Source organism: Nesoenas mayeri (assembly GCF_963082525.1).
Source record: "Nesoenas mayeri genome assembly, chromosome: 3".
Taxonomy (NCBI): Eukaryota; Metazoa; Chordata; class Aves; order Columbiformes; family Columbidae; genus Nesoenas; species Nesoenas mayeri.
In genome coordinates, this window is record NC_137544.1 from 109,285,723 (window position 1) to 109,304,374 (window position 18,652).

General features: G+C 42.9%; 1 protein-coding gene across 1 annotated transcript in view; it reads right to left on the reverse strand.

The window, feature by feature from the left end:
* Positions 1–17,112, reverse strand: part of LOC308038705 (tau-tubulin kinase 1-like) — a gene marked incomplete at both ends in the record, with an annotated part of 48,555 nt that extends 31,443 nt beyond the window's left edge. The window contains 4 exon segments of the mRNA XM_080341480.1: positions 961–1,000; positions 14,664–14,870; positions 16,361–16,469; positions 17,022–17,112. Of these exon segments, the coding sequence (XP_080197606.1) occupies positions 961–1,000; positions 14,664–14,870; positions 16,361–16,469; positions 17,022–17,112 (447 nt within the window).
* Positions 17,113–18,652: the final 1,540 nt, after the last annotated feature.

The following is an 18,652-nucleotide window of genomic DNA, read 5'->3' on the forward strand; positions in this document are numbered from 1 at the left end:
AAAATGTGCCAAAGGAGTTCCTTTGTTAGCAGCCTTTACCTGGACCTAAAAGAGATTTTTGCAAGCAATTCCTCAGGATTTTTTTCATGTTTACCAGTCTTCTTCAGCATTTATATATTTATTGCAATATTTAAACATTTACATATTCACTTCTTCCTTACTGGAACCATTCAGCAACTCTCTTTCATTCCTAGGCCATGGTGAACTCAAGGGGCCCCTCAGGGCCAGCTACATTTGCTGATGACTTTTCCATATTATCCACCATTGTCTTGGGGGCAATACCCTTTTAGTGCTCCTGTGTTCCCCTCTATGCTATTCATCCCTCGCTCCTGCTCTCACATCCCTCCAGCAACTCATACTTCTGACTCTTACAGGCTCCTTCAGCTTTCACTAAAATGATTAGCAAGTTAAGTCATGAAAGCTGACATATAAAGTATCATTATTAGACTCTGGGGTGTCCAAAACCTAAAAGCAATGGGAGGACAGAACAGCTGGTCTTTCTTGAGTAGCCGTCTGTGATGGAGAGATGGCCCATAAGGCACCAGGGGTAGGTTGTGAATTGATCACAATACCAACAGAAAAGCAGCAACTCACATACACATGCACACACTTGAACAAATAAGCAAAATAAGCAAAAAAATCGCAAAATAAATAGGCAAAATAAATGTCCATTGAAGTTTAGTCTAATTAACTATTAGTTGCAAATTAAAACCACAGAAGCATCACTCTGTAAAATGGATTAAAAAACCAAACCAAAACAAAACCAAATCCCAAAACATTTAAGTCACCCTTCTTTAAGAGGGCTGGGAAACAAAAGCCTCTCTGTAAACTCAACCAATCAATAATGCATCACGTTACTTTTCAGTCCTAATTATGAACAGCAGGCTCCAAAGATCGGTGTTTGCAAGTGGCATTTGACAGTATCAGAGGCTACGACTAAACAAGCACCCATTTAACTACCTGGGCTACAGAGCTGCCATCAGCCAGCACATTCATCTGGCTATGGGAACAGAACATTTTGTCTCTGAGAGGGAAAGAAGCCCTCCATAGCTTTTCAGTCCATTGACACAATTTTCAAATTGTGCTGTAAATCTGCATGTTACTCTGTGCAGAGCAACTGCTTTATTAGTATGTCTGAAAAATGTAAGATCTCTATGCTCATGTATAACAGGGACATTTCAAATAGCTCAGTGGGCAGCATCAAGCTGTTACGCATGGTGAAAAATTGTTATCTATTTAATATTTCTTTTTATATCTTATAAATTAAAACACAGGCTGGTGTTGGCAATGCCTCTGGACTCCAAATCATTGTCTCTTATTTCATTAAAGCTGAAGTCTGGTGCTGAAGATGACCCTGTATTAGCCTGATTTAGTCTTTCACTGACCCACTCTACCTTTTCTATTAGGATGACAGATTTGGGTCTTGAACTGGTAAGAGGGACTTACCACCCTTTGCAAAGGAAATTACCCACTTGACTTCCTCCCTCAGGCATTTTTTTGGACATTAGCAGCCTAAAATTGGCTTCTGCCTGTTGGCTGGATGTGCTTTTCCCAGGACATATACCTGCAGTGCTATCCTGGAGTCTTAACCAGACACGCTTCCTCAGTGGAACTGGGACCTGATTAAAGAAGCCCTGACCAACATCTTGCCTTGTGCTGAGCCTCCCACTGGAAGGAGTACCTGATCCCCAATAACAGTTCACCTGCTGCTCTACTTCATCCCATTTTCTAGATGCTGTGATTGATGGTACAGCTTTGTGATCGCTGGTTTCTCTGCATATGTAAACTTTCATACATCCCGTCAGCTCCTACGAGCTTGTGTCATCTCATCTACTTTCTGGTCAAGAAGAACTGAATCCAGTCCTGCAGTGTACATCCTCTGTAGGTCAGAGATACGGTTTATGTGTCCTGCAGTCTGCCTCACCAGCAGCCCTGTCTCCAGCAACCCCTCTTTCCTCAACAGCTCTTACCCTTGCAAGACATCAGAAGTTCTACTGAGATGAGATTCACATGAAGCAGTAAGATATGACACAGCTGGACATCATGATGTTGCTGTAATAAAAATAATGCTTCTTTCCTTCTTCTGCTCTGGTACCCCTTTGCTGTCATTCAGTTGTGCAGTAGATACCTTTCTAATCATAATGTACTTCCACCTCTGGCTGTACAAATTCTTTGTGGTATTTAGCAAATGAACTGCCCTTCTGTCTGTAATTCCCCATGTATTTTCTATTTCCCTGCATGGACACTGCACCCTAAGCACAACAGTGATTGTTTGGCTTCTGCCTACCTGTGGGAGACTTGGACTGCTTAACCTGTTGCATGCAATACCCCAAAATTGTCGGAATGCTTTCCTTAAAGAAGCCCGAAGCTGTTGTTGTTTTGCTGCTGCAAATGCACCATGGAGAAAATCTGAAGAGCATAAATATGCCAAAAAATATGGAGGACAGAAGTTACCTACAAACTCAACTAAAAGAAACTTTCTTGAAATGCTGCTTGGATCAATTATTAATTTAACACATATTTTATTACCTTCATTGCTATCATCACCTGAGGCTGTTAACAAGGAAGAATGTCCTAGGGCATCAAAGTATGAGATTGGCTTCACTGTTGAGTTAATGTAATCAGCAGCTAGCTGTAAGCAAACAGCCTGCCGGACCAGGTGTTCGCAGTTTGTCCTCTCTTGGCAGTCATCATGTGTCTTCTGTACTACAGGTCACTCAGCTGCTCTAGGACTTTTTCCCAAAAGCTGGAGAAGAATTTTTCTGTTCTGCTGTGCCAATGGGAAGATGCCAGAAGATCAAGAGTGGAGAGTCTTAGCTTGCATCTTAAAATTGTAGAATAAAAAAGGTGTAAGGAATCTCTGGAGGTCTCTGCTCCAGCCACCCCTCAAAGCAGGACTAACTCAGAGATGTCTGCTCCAGGCCCTGTCCAACTGAGTTTTGAGTATCTTCAAAGACGGAGATCTCACAATCTCTTTGGGACCCTGTCCTAGAGTTTGAGGCTTTTCATGCTGAAAAAGTTTTTCTTTATATCTAATTTCTACATCTAATTTTCCTTTTACCCAGCTTGTGTCCATCACATCTCATCTTTTCATTGTGATCCTCTGAGAAGAGTCTGGCATCATCCTTCCATCACCTAATTCAAGGAAAAAATAAGATCCCACCCCAACCCTTCTCTTTTTAAGGCAGAACAAACCCAACTCTCTCAGCCTCTCTGTATGTCATATGTTTCTAGTTCCTAATCATCTCGGTGGCCCTCTGCTAGGCTCACTCCACTATGAGAAGGAATTATGCCATGAGTTGAGGCAACCATCCCATTTTAAAAAGCTACCAAGACTGTGAGTGGGCAGAGCTACCCTGGATCTGGACAAACCTGAGTCAAAAAGACTGCCTTTACCTATAGCAAGCTCCGATCTCTGCCTATGTTCCTCACTTTCTCGGAAGACACATTTGCCTGTCTTTGGGCCGTGAACCATTTTTTTCCAACCTGCTTGGGCTTAGATCTTAACCCTTGGGTCTTTTGACTTCCCAGTCAATTGTCCAGGAATGCATATGGCTGTTAGTTAGTCTGAGCATGTGTGCCCCACAAAGTCTCTGCATTTCACATCTGTAACACTCTGTCTTTTCACTGAATTTAAATCAAATTTGGCTAGTAACTACTTTGGGCAACAATATGTGTTTGGAAGGCAATAAATATGCCTGCTTTGCACAGAGGCTACAATTAGAATATGAAGAGGAAGGAGAGTCAGGAGAGAAAAAGATCTACCTGCTTGTATTTGGTAGAGGCAGAAGTCAGAGCCTTCAAGTCCATCTGTGTCCCCATGCTCATCAGCAGCTACGTGGAGTCTGAGGATTTGTCTTTAAACTGATGGGGTTTCAAATTAGCAGGATCATTGGCAATAGGACATCCTCAGAGGAGACTCACATTACCCAATATGGCAGCTGGAAAGTTTCTACATCCCAGTGATGCTGCAAATACTGCAAAAATCAGCAAAGGTGCAGTCTCCACGGAATTACAGAATAGTTGGGGTTCAAAGGGACCTCTGGAGATCATCTAGTCCAACCCACCTGCTAAAGCAGATTCAGCCAGAGCAGATCACACAGGAATGTGTCCAGGTGGGTTTTGAATGTCTCCAGAGAAGGAGATTCCACAACCTCTCTGGGCAGCCTGTTGCAGTGCTCTGTCACCCTCAAAGGAAAGAAGTTTCTCCTCATGTTTACATGGAACCTTCTATGTTTCAATCTGTGCCTGTTGCCCCTCATCCTATTGTTGGGCACAACTGCAAAGAGTCTGGTCCTATCCTCTTGACACTCATCCTGGAAATATTTATGAGTATAAATAAGGTCCCCTCTAAGCCTTCTTTTCTCCAGACTGAACAGACCCAGATCTCTCAGCCATTCCTCATAAGAAAGATGCTCCAGACTCCTAACAATCTTTGTAGCTCTCTGGTGGACTCCCTGCAGTAATTCCTTGTCCTTCTTAAACTGGGAAGCCCAGAACTGGCCACGGTACTGCAGATGCGGCCTCACCAGGGCAGAGTAGAGTGGGAGGAGAACCTCCCCTGACCTGCTGGCAACACTTGTCACAGCAAGTTTACAACCATGCACTAGAAGTTCCCAGGTCCCCTTGTCACCAAGAATGTAGCCAGATGTGTTCTTCTCAGACAGCAGCACAGAGCAGACTCATGCTGGTGGGTTCAAGAGCAGTACTAGCATCCAGGTTGTTAATGTGCTCTTCTGTGTCCTGCCTCATGCCAAGTCGCACACACTCTGCCCAGGTCCCTTTAGCAATATGGAGTGATGACAGCACTTGCCATGCCTGTATGGCTTTCTGGTGATCTTACAGCTCTTGAATACATAGAGAAAAGACCCTATAGCTTGTCTGTGCCTACACCCCCACAGCAGAGCAGTCTGTGGCACCGCACAGAGTGGGCCGGGCATTCACCAGAAAAGCCTGCTGTCTCCAGAAGCCCTGCACTGACATGGGGGAAAGGGAACAGTTTCTCAGGTGAGCCTAATCAATTTTCTCTTAGACTGTAGAATTTCAGATTATTATTTTTCTCCCATCTCTTGGTTTTAAACATTTTAAATGCAATAATTTGTGAAACAAAACCAAAACCAAAGCAAACCAAACCAAAACAACAAAACTAAAAAAAAACCCAAACCAAACAACAACAAAAAACCACCTGGTACAAGAGAAAGATCACAATATTTGGCTAACATAAAACTAGGAAATACTGCATCTGTTCCATCTACCATTCTGTTTCAGACCTTGTTCTGAATCATCTCTCAGCCAGTGGCATCCATGCATCATCCATGTGCCAGTGGCATGGATGGCTCTATGGCATCCGTGCATCCTTCCGCAGTGTTTCAAAGATGCACATGTCCCACATACCAACAGTCTTACAGAAGCAAACCAAAATGCGCTTTAAGGTGTTTATCACAGAGGAGATGGGCTTTGGACCCTGCTAGAGGCAGACTCGTAAGAATCCTGACTCTCCATACAATTCCCAGGAGAAAAAAGAGACTCACACACTGTACAATCCTGTAAGTCAGAGACCACAACCAAATCCCAGCTCTTCCTCCCAGGCCGTCACCTGCCTGCACAATCTGCTTTCTGTCTGTGAGGAGTTGGGGTCTTGTACTTCTTCTGCAAGCGGGAAGGTTTCCACCACCCTTTCCACAGGTACCAGAGCCTTTGCATGCACCTACTGCCTGCAGCCTCCCTCTCCAGCCCCTTTCTGAAAAACACTGAATTAGTAACTGTGCAATTCACACCAAAGCAGACAGAGTCTGTCACCATGTCTCCTCTTCCAACCTGATGCCAGACAGACCAACAGCAATAGGGGTTGGACCACATGCCGCTCTACAGTGGCGACTGCTTTCAGATGTGAGTCACAATGAAAGCAGCACGGTCAGATCCACTGAGCAGCCCAGGCAGGAGAATGTTACTTGCAGAACAACCACAATTTTGCATCTGCTTCCCTGGGGCTTCGGGGAGTGGAGGGACTGGAAGTTTACCAGATGTTCTTAAATGCCTTGTCAAATGGCTGATGGGAGACAGCCATCCAACCACCCTGTGCAGACCATGCTGCCAGCCAGTGGAGGATGCTCAGTGAAGAAACCAAGAGAAATGTGATAAATTGTTTCTGCTGTGTTCATAGGTGTTGAATTGTACTAGCTTAAGTTTAGCCAGTTTGGATGCTGGTAACCATCAAGGCAGAGCTCTAAAAACTTTCATAAGTTCGGGCTAGTTGCAACCTGCTGCTGTGATATGACTGGGTTCAAATGAAATTGATACTAGCCTAAATTTATGTAAATTGATCTCACAGTGTGGCCTTCCCAAAGTACATTAAACACATCTCCAACAGTCACAGAACTTTGTTTCTATTTCCAGATCTGTCTTAACTGTGAGTTTTCAGCGATCACATTAGTAAACAATAATAAAACTCTCTCTGTTCTACCAGAGCTCTTTCATATTCCTGCCTGGTGCACCCAAGGATAAGCAGGGGAAAACTGCCCAGAGCTGGAAAGCAAAGGGAGCAGAAAAACAAAGCAAGCAAGCAAACAAAAAAAACCCAGCCATCAACAAGGTGCTGCCTTTAATTCTTTAATAAGGTTTTGGTAGTATACAAGGGGTTTTTTTTTTTCTTTTTTTTTTTTTTTTTTTTTTGGATTGTCTGGATTAGCATACATGGATTTAAAAAAGGCACAAAATCCATTGCACAGCTTCTGTTCTTCTGTTTGTTTGTTTGTTTTTGATTACATTGCCTGTTCATTGTAGTTTCAAGTGTAGGATTTTACAGTACTATGTACTATGCAGCATATGTACAGTACTATGCAGCATTTACAGCATGGTCTACATACAGGTAATCAATGCATGCATTTATACAGGAGACAGAATTAAAATTCTCTCTCAGTATTTCTATATACACAATCGTACAGTGTTTTTCTTCTGAAAAAAAGCTTTACATTGGTGTTGCATGCTCAGTGTGCAAAAAGAATTAATGCAAGCATATATTACAGTGTTATTGCAGTACAAAAAGGGGTTGACCTTAGGCTCTAAAGGGATTAGATACAGGAAGAATAAAAAGACTCAAGGAAAATAAGCTTTGGATCCCTTTAGTAAACTACATCCTTCCAAATGGCTCCCTACTCAGCATTGCCTTTAAAGCTACAGCAGGCTGCTTCTGCTCCATCTCCCTGCTGCCCTCCCCTGAGACAAACTTCCACAGGTTCTTCAAATCTTCTGTCTCTAACAAACTGATGAGGACTTCTAGCAACTTGAGGAAGCCCTTCTGCTGTGCCTCCCAAGCCTGAAGACCTGCTTGAAAGGGACTTTCCTGAGATCCTCTGCTTCAAGCAAACTCAACTCTCAGCAGATGAAGTTTCTCAAGCAAGCCAGGAAGTACAACAGGCTATCTACAGCTTTTGTCTCCTCTCAGTAGAAATTACTACAGAAACCCACATTCAGCTCCTACTTGAATAGCGGTTGGATAAATATGGTTTGGACTACCTCCTGTTTAGCAGCAACAGAAGTCTAACAGGTAACACAAGGTAATGCAAAGGAAGGATATGCTCGTCCCTGAGATTCTTCATGGGAGCTGGAAAGCCTGAGAAGCGGAAATCGAGTTCCCAATATGACGTTAATTGTTCCATTGGGAATGGGAAGAGGCCTTAGTCCTGAGAGATGCAGATGACACACAAACAGCAAGAGCCGTAGTTCGGTCTTGCGTGTAGCAGCTTTGATTTGGATACTATCAGGACCTTAGCATATCCTGGAAGTGACATTGTCCTCTGCCAACATAGACTAAGCTTGTTTCAGACTGGGAGATCTGGCAGGATTGACAACAGTGAATGGAAAAAAACCTATAATCTGAGCTTCTGAAGAAGCTCTTTCTTCAAACCAGTTTTAGATGAGGTAAAAGTAGCGGGGGTCTTAGAGCTGCCATATTTGCTTGCAGGATCTCTGTTGTTCCAAGAATCAGCAACATAAATGTCAGAGAGATGTTCTTCTTTCCAACATCTTACCATCAAACACTGCATAGCCTTTCCCTCTTTTTTTTTTTTTTTTCAACCGAGGTCAATAGGACAGCCCAGTCCTATGCTGGTTAAGTGTCCCTCCCTATTTGTGCTTTTGTATGTTCTTAGGTTTATGCCAGTTTTCCTAGCATCTTGACCAGAAGCAAGAGCTCTGTAAGGGTAGTATGCCTGCCACTTAGCTTCCCACCTCTGCACCCATGACTGTCTCCAGCAAGAGTCAATGTCTGCTCCTTCTCTGAGCAGACATGAAGAAAGTGGAAGAAAATGATAATCCAAAAATTGTTCTAGTCTCTAATAGTAAAGGCAACTTAATAGCAGCAAGAAAGAAGAAGCAGCAGCAGATTCTGAAAGCTAAACATCTTCCTTAGTCATAAAAATAACCAGAAGTCAGCAGTGCTGAATAAGAACCTGATCTGGCTTTTTTTTTTTTTTTTTCAGGAATGACCAAGCTGAAGGGGCAAGAGCCCCACAGAAATCCTCCTTATCTGACTTGTTCAGAGGAAATCTGCCATTACTGTGTTCCACATTGCCAGATCATTAATTGCACTCATAATTAAACTGAGAAACTTGTTGGAGTTGTTGGAGGAAGCCCTGGGGATTCTTATGAGGCAAATGCACTAGGTGAGGTAACCAACTTGGAACACTTTGCATATGAAAAAAAACCCTTCAAACATAAAACCATTTTCTTTTCAAACACTAAAAGACATGCAAGTGAATGTAAAATGGAGATTGCTTCCAATCCCCAGGTTACACGGTTAGCAGCTTATTCAAAATGTACATTCATTGTAACATCATTTTTTCAATACAAAGGAGTTGCAATACATCAGATAATACTTAGAAACATTTCCCAGAAATTAATCTTTGCACTTTCCCAAGGAATTGCAAATGTGTGTGTTATAGCAAACCAAACACAAAACATATGATCTAAAAATGCAACAAAAAGGAAGGTAGTACTGCAGTGATCAGCCTTTACACATTTTATTTAATGTTTTAACACTACCCAAAATAGGCGTTTGCATACTAATAAGTTATGTCCTAAGTGGCAGCACCGTTCCTATCGCCAGAATACTCTGCCACCAGCAGATGGTGAATGGAGGGATAGGTATGCTACAAGACACTGAATTAAGAAAAGTGGGCTGGGCCAGGTTGCCAAAATCAGATCTGCAACATGCAAAGGATGCCAGGTGTGCCATTTGAACCAGACAACATGATAATTTCTGTAACTGATTGAGATTTGTTCTTTGCAATAGCCTTTTGAGCACTTGAGCAGATGTGTGCAATGTGGCCCTTTACCGGCACAGAAAGGTTTCTTTAAGGCATGACCATGCATGGCCATTTGTATTCCATGTGTGGGTCATGAACACATCTAAACACACATACAATAAGCATCCTGACACCACCCTGGGGACAACAGTGAAACCAGGAAACACATCTGGCTTACTTTGGTCAGCTTCTCCAGAAACTATCATCTCCTCCAGCCACTCTGGGGAAGGGCTGGCAACTACAAGGGAAGCGGGTCAAGAAGAAAAGCACACCATGTTCTCCAGCTGAGAAATATCCAGGGCAATTTATTCACTATAAACATTAACAGGATCCATGATTTTCAAGGCTTCAGACCTTGTCTGCCAGGAAATGCAATTTTATTTTCTTCAGCTAGCCTCTTTGAAGCCATCTGTTACTGCCAAGCAGAGATATATATGATAGTGATCTCCAAATAGTTCTTTCCCATTTGTCACAAAAGGAAAAACAGAAAAGGTAAAATAAAAATAATAGCTTCTCTTTTGAGTAGATTGGGATAAAAGAGCCCTTTCTTATTCAATGTGAGAGTTGCAAAATAGTCTCAGCTCCAGGTAAAGTTCTGAGAGTGGCGTGAATAAATCTCCACTGACAACCATTAATTAAATGTGTCATTCATCTAACCCAGCAGTTTGCAATAAAAATAAATTAAGTCATTGACACAGTATTATGTTGCTGTAATATGAATGTAGCCTAAGGAGGAGATGCTAAACCCTCTGGACAAATACAGTGAGTATCTGTCATCAGTCCCTCCAGATGAGCAGTAGAAAATCACCTTCTATTTTCAGGAATAATCTTGTACCACTGCCAAGCACTTAAAAATTCCATATATACACATCATGGAAGATTAATCGATGGAGACGTGAGAGGGAAGGACATTAGAAAATAGGAAAAGGATTGGATATATCATTTCATGCTTTCTGATCTTCAGTCTCATAGTGCATCCTATTGTTGAGCTATTTTACAAGACTAAACTAGCAATGTTTATATTTTCTTGCCTTAATTTATTTACATAGAATCACAGCATCAGATTCAAATAGTGCATTTTTACATGAGAGAGCAAGTGAAGTTCCTGGTGATTTGCAGTGAAAGAAATGCCTGTATGACATTTGTTTTATTTGGTATATAGGTCCCACCCACTGTCCTGACAATTTCCAGATCATGAAATAATATTCTGCCTCCTGAAATTCTCTCTGTGCAATCAAACTCTCATATCTGGCCTCATCTTTACATGTTCTGAAAAGGCTTTGTTTGCCACTGACTTCCCCTATTGGTCCCGCATGTCAAACAGGAGAGAAGTGACTCACAGAAAAATAAAGCACACAAGCTCACAACAAGAGAAGTGGTGTTTAACCAGCTGTTTACATGGTTTGCAATCACAGATGGCAGCTGTGTATTAACTGAAAGATCATTGCCAGTTCTCTACATTCAGCTGCTCATGGACACAATAATTTTGAGGAGTTTGATGAGTCCTAAGGATTCCAGGATTTGAAACTTGTGAAACTGTCCTGGAAATAGATGGTATCTTCCACTGTCGTCTTTGAAACCAAACTGCCTTTAAACAACATGATCACTATTCCTCACACAGACTCCATGTAGAGCTGAGACTGCTCCAAGTGCCAAAATGTGCCATTTTCCACTATTTCCTTCAAGGAAATCAGAGGGAGGGAAAGCAAGAGGCTGATCAAAGTTCTACAGGGACTGTATGGTGCAATAAATGGCTATGAAGTTGGTGAAGGTTTTGGAGGGGAAGCCATATGAGGAACAGCTGAAGTCACTTGGTTTGTTCAGCCTGCAGAAGAGAAGACTAAGAGGAGACCTCATCACTGCCTACAGCTTCCTCACAAGGGGAGGAGGAGGAGCAGGCACTGAACTCTTCTCTTTAGTGACCAATGACAGAACCCAAGGGAATGACAGGAAGATGTGCCAGGGGAAATTTAGACTGGACATTAGGAAAAGGTTCTTCACCCAGAGGGTGGTGGAGCACTGTGGCAGGCTCCTCAGGGAGGTGTCACGGCCCCAAGCCTGACAGTGTTCAAGGAGAGGCTGGACAACACCCTCAGACACATGGTGTGAACTGTGGGGTTGTCCTATGCAGGGACAGAAGTTGGACTCAATGATCCTTATGGGTCCCTTCCAACTCAGGACATTCTATGATTCGATGAACGTGAGATATGCAATGCATAGGAAACTGGTGCAGGAAGCAAGCCTCGTGTATTCTTGGAAACAGCAAAGGCAGGAGGTAATGCGGGTACCGAGGGATGCAATAAGGATGTGAGGGATAAGACATCATGAATGGCAATGGAGGTGAACCTCAGGGGTAGGTGAATGTGTGGAGTGGGACACACACTGGCAAGTGGAGTGGAGTAAAAATAATGTTGTGATATGGGGAAGGGCCAGGACAGGCAAAGGAGAACAAAGAGACAACTAGATCCAAGAGATCTTCTCAAGCACCGAGGTGAAGATGAGGGGGTTCTGCTTCCTTGCCACATTGTATGTGAAGCCTACCAACATAAGCTAATTGGGTGGCAGCTGAGCAGCAATATCTTTGCTCACGGATATGATCCCAAAGCTAGATGTCAGCCATTCCTGGAGTGAGCTGCCTTACCTCAAATCCAGTCTGGAGCCTAGCTGTTCAAGCACAGCCTGTGCGCCTGGCCACACACACGCACACTTCCGCAAGTGCGCCCACTCCCTTCTCTTGACAGAAAGACATACGTGAAACGTAGTGACACGCTCGAGGGTATACACGTTTGTTGATGTGTAGCGTACAGCACAGACGCATAGGTGGCTGCACGAGAATACACCTTTGGAGGACATCTGCAGATACGCGCCTGTTCCTGGACGACGCTGTGCGTGACAGCTTCTGTGCCTACAGTCCTTTGTCTGTCCACATGCGTGTGCCTTGCTGCAGGCTCCATTCATGCTTAAAAGCTGGAGGGAGTGCACAGCTGTGCTGTTTCTTGTCAAAGTTCCACGTGTTGCGCAGTCCTGCATTTCTCATGCGGACAGATGCAAGGGAGCTCTGCTAGGAAAGGAACAAAGACAGCCGCAGGCAGTACTGAATGCCGCTCCATGGTACCTCTCCATCTCCTATGGCAAATGCTTCACAGTCGCCCCAGGAAAGACGCTTAGCAATCGATCCACAAGAGAAATGAAACACGTAGCGCCTTGAAGCGAAAGAACAGCACGGCGTCTCTTCCAAGATATACCTCTGATCTATAGCTGAGGGCAAACCCTTGTGTGCTTGTGGGAGATCATCTGTCTTTCCTGTAAGTGTTGGAGAATTTCGCTCAGGTCTAGTGTGCTCAAGCTCGATAATCTAGGTGTAGGATACCTGCAGACTGGTCCCTGCTTGTGTGGAGACAGTGTGCCTGAAAGTCTGTGATCGTTAGCGCCTTAGTTAAAACAACTTCACAGTCCAGGGAGTCATATGCCTGAGACTCAGATGCTGAGGCCATTCCCTCTTCCCAGTTTAGGAAAGTGCTGTTTGTCAGTGGTTCCAAATTTATAAATAATTTGGTGGCTCATCACTGTTGTTTGCAGAAGTGCAAGAGGCAAAGGCATCCCCTAACTTTAAGATCAATGTGTTAGACCATTAAGCAGAATGAAGTCCAGTAATAAATTATTCAATATTCCATGCAAGAGTTCCTGTAGCAAGATTTTTTGTTTAGTTGTTTGTTTGGATTTTTGATGTTGTTGTTGGTATATATTTTTTTTTTTATCTTAAAGGATACTTCTTGCATACACAATTGATTTAAATAATCCACAAAAGCTTTTTTCTTCTTTATTTACATGGGACAAATGCTTGAAGTTGTTCCATTCTCAGTGAGAATCCTTTATGTACTTTTTGTTGGCTTTGAGCCTCAGTGTGGAAAACCTTCAGACCATTTCCAAAATCAATAAATATTTGTAGCTATAGTATATGTTTTATCCACCATCCAGTTAGATTTATTTGAGATTATTTGGTTTTGTGTGATTCACACTTGGTATTTTTTATTGCTGCATTGCATTTCTTGTGGCATGTAAACCAATGGATTATAGTTTCTGGAAAGCTGTGTAGTAATCTGAAAGGTGCTGCTAGTCCAACAAGGTCAAAGACTGCAAGAGCTTAGCCCAGGGTGCCTTTATTTCCATACCCTGTTAGACCTGTGCATTCTTGTTCCTGGCCATGCTACAACATGGGGTTAGCTCCTTCCAGCTGGTTTTGTAATCTGCCTCCTTCCTCCAGTGTCCTCAGCCCTGCTTCCCTGCAGAGAGATACTGGGAAAACACTAAAGGTTCATTTATTGGCAGGTCAGAGCACAGCTTAGTTTTGCAGTCCTACACAGTGGCTGTCCCACGGAGTCCCCTCACTTCAGCAGAGACTGTAGCGGCATGCCCTCAGGACCGCCGATTTGTGGAAGCCCTTTCTCTCTGGAAGAAAAGAATCATAGAATCATAGCATCATTTTGTTTGGAAGAGGCCCTCAAGATCATCAAGTCCAACTGTTAACCTAACTCTAGCACTAAATCACCTCCCTAAGAATCTCATCTATGTGTCTTTTAAACAGCTCCAGGAATGGTGACTCTACCACTTCCCTGGGCAGCCTATTCCAATGCCTGACAACCCTTTCCCGGAAGAAATGTTCCCTAATATCCAATCTGAACCTCCCCTAGTGCAACTTCAGGACATTTCTTCTCATCCTATCACTTGCTACTTGGGAGAAGAGACCAACACCCTCCACACTACAACCTCCTTTCAGGTAATTGTAGACAGCGATAAGGTCTCCCCTCAGCCTCCTTTTCTCTAGGCTAAACAGCCCCAGTTCCCTCAACTGTTTCTCATCAGTCTTGTGCTCCAGACTCTTCACAACCTTCATCACCCTCCTCTGAACTCTCTCTAGTACTTCAATGTCTTTCTTGTAGCAAGTGATCCAAAACTGAACACGGTATTCGAGGTGCAGCATCACCAGTGCCGAGCACAGGGGGACGATTGCTTTCCTAATCCTGCTGGCCACACTGTTATTGATACAAGCCAGGATGCTGTTGGCCTTTTTGGCCACCTGGGCACACTGCTGGCTCATGTTCAGCTGCTCTTGACCAACAGCCATAGTTCCTTTTCTTCCAGGCAGCTTTGTAGCCACTCTTCCTCAAGCCAAGACGTGCAAAGAAGGCACATTTGGGCTGCTGGACAGAAGAACAGGAAGCCTGACAGCCCAGATACCCACTGGGCTCTCCCTCTTCCACTGCCACCCACAGGCAGGGAATTACAGGCAGCAGAGAAGGATGATCCTCTGCCTCTTTTGACAGACTATGTGTGCAGGGCAGGATGGAGCTGACTTACTGTGTTTTCTCAATGTCCTCAATGCCCTCGGGCAGGCACTTGTTGAGTGTCTCCAGGAGCAGGAAGGCCACTGACCCACAGCACACTGCTACACCACAGTACGTCACCTCGGGCAGAGATCTCCATACCTCATCCAGCAGAAACACGAGGGGGGCCAAAGCCTCACCAATGCGTGCCATGAAGCAGATGTACCCCATCCCATTCTGCCTGGAAAAGGTAGGACACCATGGTCATGCAGACCACCATGAGAGATAGGTACTTCTTTCATATCAGACCTTGGGAAAAAATGCAAACCCTCTAACCTTTCCCCTTATTTTTCTCTGAGTGGTGAGGTCTTTTTCCTCTCAGGTTTTTCCCCTACCAGGCTTTTCCTAGGTTGATGTTTTGGTTTCGTTTTTGTTAGTTTGTTTGTTTACTTCATGTATTTCTCCAATTTTATATTTTCCAGACAGCAACCACAGCTACTGTGAGAAATAGGTTTGTGTCTGTTATGAGAAAGAATCTACAGTTACACACTAAAAATACCTGCTCTAAACTTGTTTCTGCTTTTAATGTCTAAAACCCCGAGTGCATTTTCTACCCATCACCTCATAAGTCCTCCGAACTGCTGAGAGCAAACCTCAATCTCTCCTTTTCCCATGTACTTCTAGGCAGGTGGCATGCAGTAGAGATACTTTTGATCCTGCTGTAGCTGCAAGCCTGTGAGAGCACAAAGAGGCCAATAATAAGATCTGGGACCTATTTCACTTACTAATTTTCAGGGAGTGGTAGTATTTCACACTGACAACAGGGATTCGAGGACCTACTTGTGCATATGCAAAGTACTGCAGAAGGAACCTACATTTTTGTGTTTACTTGTCAATGTCTTTGAGCATGTAAAGAAAGAAACATATCTGAGAAGAAAAGAGCAGATTAGTGTGCCCACTCCAGTTTAAATATGCATCATTACCCACGTACAACAGACCAGTGGAAGTTAAAGGACTATATGGCAAAGAAGGGTACTCTGGGCAGGGAGGAACAGAGGTGGAGTAAGCCACAAACCCTGCTGTTATCCGTGTGGTTTTTTTCAGACTTTCACAAAAAGAAAAAAAAAAAAACAAAAACCAAAAAACAACAACCCCAAAACACCCCAAGAAACAGTGGGACAATTGTATTCACGAGTGTTAGCTGTATGCCGAATTATGCTGATGGTAAATCTGGTTTTATGTCACAATTACCCAGATATTTCAAATAAGCCCTCTTTTTCCTCCTGAAAGGTGAGTTAATTCCTGATTTAATATAATTTGATGTTCAGAAGACTTTCAAACACATAGAAGTATGTCTCCTGTATTAAACTTGATATTTCAAATTATTAGTTCTGGGGTGTTTTAACAGTTATTGGCAGATTATCACAGGGAGCTAAGACTTCAATAAGCACAGATGCCTTAAAGAGTTCAAAAATCTTTCCACATGGAATATTCCTCTCTTTTCAGTACATCTTTCTACCAATGTAACTTAACCACACAACACTCAGGTAAAAAAGGTGTAGCTTTCTTGTGAGTATGTGTAATCCCTAGAACCTGCTGCTTCTAGAGTCAAGGAAGGCATCAGTCCTGCGGTCTACTCAGCAGCACATCCTGCTGTGTGGATGTAGAAGGCCTGAGAATGACACTCCACCGAGGTTCTGGTTGTGTACCCGGGCAAGTGGCATCTCTTACCTCAGGACGGTGGGGTAGAGCTCAGAGGTGTACAAGAAGACAACAGTGAATGCAGCTTCTGATAAACCTTTGCCCGTAATGGCTATTACAGAGCTCAAGGAGGTGAAGGCTAGGAGGAAAGAAAAGACATTTATGACAATGGTCAAAAGCAGCCTCTAGGAAGAAGCTTCTTGTGGCCTCAGCTACAAGAAAGAAGGTTCAGTGCTCTTACAGACAAAACAAGGAGCTTCATAGTCCTGGAGCTGTTGTCTCCAAAGTCTGGTTCAGTAAGTTTGGCAACCATTAGCGCAACTGGGAGCTAAACTGATGAAAGAAAAACTCCCAACATTTCCTATTGGACAATGTCTATAATAAAAATAACTATCTCACCTTGCCATCACTGGACCTTTACTAGACACAGTGGCTGAAGACTATTTCTTTCTACTGGATATTAGGGCTAGCCCACATTAGCAACCTTGTCCCACAGTTGCTCTTCTAGGAGGAGAACACCCCCATACAGAGTTACCTATGGATAAGATCTACCGTTCTCCTTCTCTAGCACCACACAAAATGGAAACTCCCCTTTAGCATCTACTGCATATAGCAGAAGAGTGGCTTACACTTGGGAATGATGATGTTGGCTCCTAGCCTAGTCCGGTCAGGATGAGTGTCCACACCTGACTCTGCCGTCGTCCAACTCTATTCACCAGCACATGCATCATCATCTTAGCTGGAATCTCAATGATGCCAAAGACAAACTGGGAGAGATACATGTTGGGAAAAGTGTCCGGAAAATAGAATCTTGTTGCAATTAATCTTGTTTTTGAGACCAGAAGATCAGGACAAAATAAATCCCTACAAGAGATCATTAAATCATTTCAGACAGTTTTACAGGCAGGGTGCTTTGAACTTCAACAAGCTGAGAGAGAGTTAACTGATAATACACAGGTCACAGAAAACTTGTTAAAGTCTGCAAGACGCTTTCCTTGTTAACCTGTTTTCTTTGTGGATATCTGTTTAAGTATGTTGCAATTTTAGTAGGTCTGTGCTATATGGTACGATAAGTTCACAGTCTGTTAAATCATGAGAATCCGTTGACTCAAAATGTGCATTTTGTGATAATTCAGAAGATCATGAGTAATTTAGTTCTTTACTGCGTGAATGTGATCGTAAAATTTTGTGTGTAGTGGCTGTTGTTTTTCTCTCTAACATGCTGCCTTTATTCCAGCATTCAGACTTGCGCAACTCTGTGACAGGCTGTCTCTGATGTCGGTGCACTAAATTTGGCTTTCTTGTATGCACACCATGTAAAGAATCCTGGTTTTGGAATAACAGCTGTAGCACACCAGATGAGACACTAACAAAAAAAAAACAAACCACAAACCAAACCAAAACAAACAAACAAACAAAACAAAACAAAAACAAAAACAAAAACAAAAACAAAAAAAAAAAAAAAAAAAAAAGAGGCCTTGCCCAGTCTAGCTTGCGGCAGCGGGGAGGCGAGTGCTGATCTGGAGCTTCAGCGCACGCTGACTTTTTTTGTCAGGGAGACCCAGAGGTACCTCCACCTGGCTGAGCAGTAGGTGGCTCAAAGGTGCAATGCAAAAATTGAGATATTGTCTTAAATTAGTGTGACTGTGATCCATCTGCATATTTGAACTTGGTATATGGTTTTCATATCTGAGCTCAGTATTTTAGTTTGCATATTCATATTTGGTACCAAAAGAATCTTGTTTGGGGAGATAATTACAAAATGGGAACCAGTTCCACTGCTAAAATTCCACCTTGCTCCCCCTTAGGATGCTTCCTTACACATTAGAGTAATTGCTTATATTGTTAGAAGAGCATTTAAATTGTTAAAATGCTATGATAGATGTGCATTTAGAAGAGGTTGTATTTAAAAGTTGCTAGAATATTAACTGATTTAGATTTAGGAAAATAGAATAATGGATTTATGTTTATTATACTGGTTTATACTGTTTTTTGACACCTCTAAATTGTAAAAGGTAAATGGAGCTAAGGAATGTAACTATTGCTGAGCTACTTGAAATTGCATATAAAGTGTATTATGGCTGGAATGAAATGGGAAAACAAAAGACCAAAACATCCCAGGCCTGTGTAACTGAGAAGTTTCCCAGAGCCCCCCACTTGCTGCATGACCTTGGTTATATCTGAACTGCAGTAAGAAGAGAAAGAAACAAAACAAAACAAAAAAACAAACAAACAAAAAAAAAAACACACAAAAAAAAAAAAAACAAAAAAAAAAAGGGAAAACCTGGCTGCCCGCTTTTAAAGCAGTGAAAGGGGGAATCC